The sequence below is a fragment of the Aplysia californica genome, unplaced genomic scaffold, assembly GCF_000002075.1.
Source record: "Aplysia californica isolate F4 #8 unplaced genomic scaffold, AplCal3.0 scaffold00318, whole genome shotgun sequence".
NCBI lineage: Eukaryota > Metazoa > Mollusca > Gastropoda > Aplysiida > Aplysiidae > Aplysia > Aplysia californica.
This window is the reverse complement of record NW_004797588.1, coordinates 233170-241560: the sequence shown is the minus strand read 5'-3', so window position 1 is coordinate 241560 and position 8391 is coordinate 233170. Positions and strand designations below refer to the sequence as shown.

General features: G+C 38.9%; 1 protein-coding gene across 1 annotated transcript in view; it reads right to left on the bottom strand.

Annotated features, from left to right (window-relative positions):
• Nucleotides 1–2356: 2356 nt before the first annotated feature.
• The window catches only part of LOC101856357 (glutamine synthetase-like), a 13201-nt gene continuing 7166 nt past the window's right edge, over nucleotides 2357–8391 (bottom strand). Inside the window, exons 4-6 of the mRNA XM_005102259.3 lie at nucleotides 4680–4771; nucleotides 3361–3550; nucleotides 2357–2618 (exon numbers count right to left, since the gene is read on the bottom strand). Coding sequence (XP_005102316.1) covers nucleotides 2388–2618; nucleotides 3361–3550; nucleotides 4680–4771 — 513 coding nt within the window. The 3' untranslated portion in view covers nucleotides 2357–2387. The remainder of the gene's footprint in view (nucleotides 2619–3360; nucleotides 3551–4679; nucleotides 4772–8391) is intronic.

Genomic DNA, 8391 nt, shown 5'->3' with positions numbered 1-8391 from the left:
GGATGTCGTTGGTGTAGACAGGAAGCTACTCGTGATTGTGATTGTCGGTAATATCAAACTGAAAGGTTCTCGCAACAAAAGCACATTACACCAGCAACCACTGAATCTACTAAGATGAAAATGTCAAAATATGAACACTTAATAATGTCATTATTTTCTTTTATATTTAATTCATATATGTAACAATAAACATATTCGGTGCAAAGTGTTGTCCTCATCGTCATAATGTTTCGGAAAATAAGAGAGAGGGAGAGAGAGAGAGAGAGAGAGAGAGAGAGAGAGAGAGAGAGAGAACAATAATAACAACGATGACGACAACAACATTAGGGCAAGAACAGCAGCAACAGCAACAGCAACATCATTAATATGGAGAAAGGGCGAGGGGGACAGCAACAATAACGATTATGAGCAGCAATAACAACATTAAAATTCTAGACAACTTTGGCATATCAAATAACATTAGCTTCCTAAATTATCTAACAACAACAATGAAGAAGACGAGGAAAAGAGAACAAGAGAGAGAGAGAGAGAGAGAAATGGAGAGAAAGAAAGAGCAATAGAGATTTATACACAACTCACCACTCACCATATCTATTTCCTGATGCAAGTGTACTGGAGTAAATCCAATTTGTTTTGTATTACAAATGTTGAAATATTTCTGCCTTCCTCTGCTTGTTTTAGTGAATTTGTGCAAAGCACTTCACTTTGTATTGAAGTCTGACATTTGTATACACGAAGAAGTGCCAAAGAATCTCGATCTAGATCTAGATTTAGATCTTGACTGGGAGATGAGCACTGGATTAGATCTGGATCTAGATAATCTAAACCAAAGAATCTATCTCCAGATGCGAGGAAGCCTAGATCTAAAACCTAGATTTACAACAGATCTATCTATATCTAGAATCTCGATCTAGATCTAGATCTATGAGATATAGATCTAGATCTAGATCTATTTAGAACACAAGTTACAACACACGCCTTCATTCATGGTGAATACAAAGGTGTGTGTTTTGAAACAAATTTTTTCTGAATAATACTCTATTTAAGTTTTATCTACTTATCCACCAATTAACTTACCTTTAAGGGTCTTTAGGAAAACGCTTTAAAAAAAATTCAGATCGTCTGGTTTTTTATTAGTGCAGTTTATTGCACACCACTTACAGTGTGTGTTCTTCGAATCAGCAAGTTTGTTTGAGTTTACCGCCGCAGTTCCTGTTGTCACGGGATTGGTCAGATTCGTGGTCTGGCCAAGCTGTACTGCCTGTTTATATTGCTAGGTCTCTGATAATATTATGTTGAAATTGAACTGGCATATGACGTCACAAATTCATTTTCCTTGTTGAATTTGAACTTTCTACTGTTAAATGTCATACTTTATTTTTATATTTGAGTTTCTTAGTATTATGTTTTCTTCCTCTGTGTTGATATTGATTTGACTATGCTGAGAAAATTCTGTTATACATGTAATTCATTTGAATAACCCAAATTGATGTTTGGTCGGGAAAAGGTGTACATTATAAGTGGTATTGATGATGATGGTATTAAGTAAGTTCAAAGCCACTGTCACTTTCTTTTGTGTCACTATCTTAAAACACGGAAAAATGAAATACAAGACGCGGGTTTCTGTGGTGTACCACTTTGACATGCAGAAGACCAGAATTAGATTCTCTTGTGTTGGGAAAATTTTAATCGAGTACAATGTATCTCTGTCTTTCTGCTTGAACGTTGTATGCATTCCAGTGACAAGTTGACTTTGACAGGCAGTGTAGAAGCCCGCCTCCAAAATGATCTGAATCGTGTCGATGGGGATGAAAAAATGTCTACATTAAAGCAAAGAAAAAATGAAGAAATGCTAGATTGTTTTGAGGTTGGGTCTTGCGAGCGAACGAGTTTTGAAATCTGTGAGTGAGTGTGCACATTGTAGGTCTTCATACTACAACTCAAATGAAGTATACCCAAAATATGTCAGAAAGCAAAGGATCTTTGGACTTTCTTAGCTTCATTCTCAACAAAACCTCAACTTTAATACATAACTCAAAAATTAAAAATTATGTTTTCCGATTTCCCTCAGGGATACAAGTAAATTTATTATTTCAATATAAATGGCATATATTCATTGTGCTGGTTTTAAAGCAGCCTGGAAAAAAAGAGTAGTGTTTAATATTGGAACAGTTTGTCTCGCAGTTAAATCACGGTGCAACTGTCAACAATGGAAAGGAAAAATAACACATTATAGTAAGTCATCATACCTGAACACAGTGTCTTCACGTGGTGTTTCAACAACAATACAGAGAGATCAAACAATTCCATTATGCAATTATCATTATACCGTCACAAATATGGGTGCCCCGACGCACTTCTAGAGAGCAATACTTATCTCAAGTACATTAAGCATTTTGAAAGTAAAGATGATACTCGTTCTGAAAGCTGTCTGTGCCGCTGGTCTGCCCCATACTCTTAAGGTGATGGATCTCCATTGTTTTGGTTGCCACAAAGAGTTCGACCAGGTCTTTGCCCAGGGCACCCACCAGCACAGCGTCCTCTTGTAGGCAGGTCAAGGCTGTCTCAAGGTCCGGTGGAAGGACACAGAAATCTTCTGTCTTATTTTGCAGGGGTATCTGTGAATTGGCATTATCGCAAAGTAATGAAACGATAAGGAGACTTGGCGATTATGATTCAATAAGAACAAAGTGTTTTCAAAAATTAATTATTGCCCATCCATCGTTTCACCTGTAAGGTTGTATGTGTAACATGTTTAAACAATCTGAAACTCACATGGGGGTAATAATGTATATAACCAGAGACAATAATTATATTATAATAATATTATATTTCATACCAAACGCTCACTTAAAGAACACCAATTCTGTTTTATCCTAATAAGAATAACCCACTATTTTGTACTCTTGGACTACTGGAGTTGACAAAGGTGAAGGTGGGTTTTTTCTGTACTGAAGACTCGGTACTTTGTTAGTTGAATTTTTCGATGAATGCCGTTTTTTATGTGAAAGGACAAAGGGAGACAAGTGGGGCATACAAAACTGATGTGTTTCCACTTTCGATAAGTTTCCTTGTTCGTGCTTGAAAAAAAAACCGGTTCATGTGAAAGGCTTCAGCTAAGCGAGAGCGAGAGTGAGAAAGAGAGGGGATCGAAAGAAACTCACATTTGGATTTTTTGTTTCTGGAATTGGTGCAGTTGACAGAGCAGAAGATCATTGATACTTCGAGCTACTTGGAGCCATGTCTGTCTGAGTCAGTGATCAACGAAAATGCTTTGAACAAGGAAGGCAGTTTGTATTGTTTACCGCGCTTATTTCCACTGTTAGCTGGTGACCCAGATGTTTCCCTCGTTAACCGTACCTTGTTCCTGATCCCGTCTATACCGGCGGCCACTGTGGCAGCCATGACCAGATAAGGATTTCCGGCTGAGCTGGGGAGTCTGTCCTCTACGTAGATGTTGTTCTTGCGGGTTTTCCGCACAACGAAAGTCGCATTCCTGTCCAGCACAGACCAATCGCTCCTTGTTGGAAGACGTTCCTTTCCAATACGCCTGTAATAGGGTGAATTTTTTAAATCTTAATAAAATGGCTTCCCACAGTATGCCCACATTAAGTAACGATGGGCCATGAAGTTTTATCTACATGTATTTATCTCCTGAGGGGTAAACCCACTAGGCTGGGACCCTCTTTTGGTACGAAATCTAAAAGTGGCATATGTATGTCACTAAATTGGTAATTAGAAAAAAAAACAAGTGGACTTATTTTAATAGTTTTTTTTATCTAATGATATAACTATTAAAAGAGATCTGGTTTTAGGCAATTGCCGGGAAGTAATTTGACATCTGACAGCAGTTTGCGGAGATAAGAAGTGAAGTTACTCTTGATATATTATTATTGTACTGTGCACCAGGTATTTTTTTGCGTGGTTTCGCGTTTTGGCCTTTCCGTTTTTCGCCATTTGTTGAGTCGCTAATGTAATGTATAATAATGTCTGTCGTACTACGGGATGTTTGCCAGTACACAGCCACCCCATACTTAGGCACAGTTTAACCCCAACGTTACTGTGCCATGCAGTTCAGAAAACAAGTATGAACAGAAAGTAGGCCTACCACGAAACAAAGAAAAAACAAATAAAAGAAAAAAAAAGAACACCAATAAAAAGCTCGGCGTGCTTTATACATGTGGGTCATGCTGTGTATGTGTTACCAGCGCAAATAGACGTGTCTTAACGTGGCAGGTTCTGTTGAAACATTTGTGAAAGTAATGAATCTTTCAGCAACACCCCTGATCTTAGGGTAGGTAAGTTGTAACACCTAGCCTTTCTCAGAAAATAATCTCGGAGGTCCCCTGTACAAGTCGCGCAGGTTAAATATCCCTTGGTGGCCCAACAATTGATAATAGTAGGCTTCAGTCACCATTCGGGCAAAATTCAAAATTAATTCCCACAAACCTGAAAATGTTTAGAGTGTCCTGCACGCTGATATGACCTTATGCAGTTGCGAGTGCCGTAATACACTTATCAGGAAAAAATAATAACTTTTGCGAACGACTTGAGAAGGTGGATTTCTCTAAAAAGCGAGAGCTTTGAGAATTCAAAAAGCGCGCGAAAAGGAAACAAAATTAAAAGCACAACCCGGTGTACAACAGACCCTGGTCAGCTGTGACTGGAACGTTTCTTACCGGTAACAGTTCACCGTGGGCATACAAAGAGCTGTCAGACCAGGTCCATGTTTGACAAGTCCAGCGATCCAGTGCCGTGCCACATCTGACAGCTGATGGGTTGAAAAAAATCACACGCATTGCTTTTGCGTTATAAAAGGATGAATGCATGTGCATTTTTTGGTTGTTTTTTAAATGTTGTTTTTAAAAAAAAATTAAGACTGCATAATGAAAGAATTGTTTAGCTCATTGCTCTGGCAGGGCTTTCTGATGTGCCATAAACAATACGACTAGTAAAAACCTGAACGTTTATGGAATCAAGATGCATTTTATCAATAGTACAAAATACCATTTTAACGACAACAGTTTTGTTTTTAGCTGATCTGTATACAGCTGAAGTGAGTAGTCCGCTAACATTTTTCTGATACGTCATGGTCGTGGCCATTCCTGCCAGTCAGATCAAAAGTCGAGTTTCAAAGTAATTGTCACAGGTATATTTAAGGGCTTTTAAACATACCATTCTTGAGATAGAGTTCAATGGACACTCTCCACTGTGGGATACAGTGATACAGACACGACAGGAACAGTTCTTGCAGAACTACTGAGATCAAGCAACCTCATATCTCTTCAGAATGACAAGACACCTCCCACCCTACTTCAAAGAGCCATCGGAACTCTCATCTGACTAGACTTGACCTTGCTCTTTGCTGACCTTCACCTGCACTGCCCCAAGACTGTCCTAGATGACATAGGAAGTGACAACCGCCCAACCTACTGCAGATATCCAGCAACAGGAAACGAGAACCGACCAACCCCACAAGACGCAGTTGGAACTACAAGAAAGCAAACTGGGAGCTCTACCAACAGAAATCAGAAAGCAGACTCCTTGATGTATGCACGGCCAACCCAATTGGTGAGTGCTACAAGGACATCACCACAGCACTAAAGACAACTGCTAAGGAAGCGATTCCAAGAGGGAACCCTAAGAAGTTCCGCCCTCATGAGGACAAAGAACTAGAAGAACTAACCAAGGTCAGAAAGAAAGCCAGACGGCGCACTGAGAAGAACCCAATATATATATATATATATATATATATATATATATATAATATGTTGTTTATTGTTATCGATCCAGCAACAGCTGGGCTCTCGCCCTTCTGTCCAATGCCATGTAGTGATAAGTGCAGGTTTGCTGCAGTTGCTGTTATGTTCCATAGAGTGTGTTGTCAATGTTAGTTCTCGGAGGGAGAAGGGTATATATATATATATATATATATATATATATATATATATATAAAAGAGAGTGAGAGAGAAAGAGAGAGAGAGAGAGAGAGAGAGAGAGAGAGAGAGAGAGAGAGAGAGAGAGAGAGGGGGGGGGGAGGTGGCAGACAGACAGACAGACAGACAGACAGACAGACAGACAGATCATTGCGATATATTTGAATACTTCTTGTACCGTATACATGTATTGTAAAATTGCTTCAGTTTATTAGACTGTTGTAATAGAATTTTCATTAAATTTTTGTGTTTTTTTTGGTGGGGGGGGGGGGGGATTGTTTACCCATCATTTTTATTAAGTCCGTTTTGCTTAATTAAGGTATTCGCATTCATTGTTTTTATATTTACCTGCATGTATTAATATGTTAAGGTCCTTGTGGGCTACTTATGCCATGTAAAGCGCATTGATCACTGTAAATTAATTATATGAGCTACACAAATGGCATACATTATTATAGTGCTCTCTTTCTGCCTCCATCTGTTGTCATTTTTCAATATTATATATGTCCAATAACAACTCCTTGTTTTCCAGTGAGCTGGCTTTTGGCACTCATCAGAATACCATTTCTGCTTTGATATGCAAACCCATCACTAAAAAGCACTGGGCTAGCTTTGTATGAAGTCCGCGATGTAGTTACTCGTCGTACAGAATGAAATTGTTCTCTGCCAGCTTAGTTTTGCTGCAGTGATCTCAAAAGAAAACCTTTAAAGGTCCTTGTGACAACCCAGAAACCGTCATTAGCAGCCTCCATGCTGGCCAGTGTCAAATCCTTATCAGCTTCCTTCTCCACTCCAGCAACATTTTTGGCAATGGTGAAAGGAGCCCCGATCTCGTCCGATATGTTTCCAGCAACCCACCAACTTTAATTCGGAAGTCAGTAAACTGGAAAAACAATTCTGAGTTGGCACTCATCAAATGTCTAAAATGGTTGTATAATATTTTCATGCGTTGCGCAATGCAAATGTATGGAAGGCATCACAACAAAAGGGAGTGACTCCTTGTCTTTTTGTCAGTGGACAGGTGTTCCGTCGCGACAGGGACGGGACATATTTTATCCCTCGGTGCTGCTACAAAACTCTAAATCAGGGGTCTCAAACTCAAGGTACTAGGGGGCCGCTGAAGGGAGAGTCTGGGTGAGCCTGGGCATTCCAAGAAAGAGGATTTTAAGTACATTTATGTTTTTAAAGCACAGCTGTCCAATCCTCTCAATCTTTATCAATAGATAAAAGCGATGAAAAACACGTATTGGGGTGTTGAAATGGAACCTCACTAAGTAGAATTTTGGTGAAAAAAAGTTGTTTAGTTTGGAAACATAGTTTTTGAAGCCTTAAAAACATTACAAACCATTGAGTATCGATGTCATGATCAATACCATCCAGAAACGTTATATGTTCTTTCAAATGCAGCCATCCACTGCCTGGAAAGGACCCCATGGCAATGAAATGACAAATAACTGAGAACAAAAATTATTGTAAAAATGAAGCACAGTCACATAAATATTGTTTTGCGAGGGGAAAAAATAGTCCACTTTTTCACAGAGAAAAGAAACATGTTTCTTTTTTCTGCTGTAACATTGTAGAAAATGCAGATAGCTGACTGTGTCTTCCCAGGCGACGATTTGTCTTTGTGAGGATCAAAGAAGATAATATTATGTCTATAATATAATAATTGTAATACGGAACGATTATTAGCACAAAGGTATTATTTAGCTTTAACCTAGGGGCGGCTCGTGGGTCTAAAAAGTGGGCGTGCATAATTAGGTTAAAGCAGGTTGAAGATAGTCAAGGGCATGTAAATTAGATGTTTTCTTCATCCTACCTGTTTTTAGAAAATCTATTTGAAGATTAAGTTTTCCTTTCGTTCTTTTGCTAGAGCAAAAGTGTCCATTATTCTGTTGACGAAGTCGGGCATGCTGTCAATAATGTCCTTGAGGATCGACATAAACGTCAGTGCGATTTCTGGTATTTTGCACACCTCTCTAAATGTTGTCTCGAAATTTGTAGTCCTTCAGAGTTGAATAAAGGCCCTGGATTATACGACACTGAGCAGAATCACTTATTTCATTGCAATGTAATACTTTTAATTCTGTTTGTAATTTGATTTTAAGCAAAACAGTACTACATGTATTTCTGTAAACGATCTTAAAAGAACTGTTGGAAACGACTTTTGACAGTCCTGGAATTTGGAGGAATCGCAGATTGAAAGTGCGTTGATTTTATTTTGCTTCAAGAAACTGTCACAATTTGAGTAACTATTATGTCGATCGCAGGCCTGCTTTGCCAGGGGCGAAGGCTGACCTGTTTGACAGGGTAATCAAAGTGAAATGGGACCAGATATGGCCTGTAGATATCACACAAGAATCTTACTCGAGGCGGCGACTCTGAGTTGTGAATGAAAACAAATCCGGAATTCATATTGTATGTTCAACCGCCAAAATAATCGGGAAAGTATCTT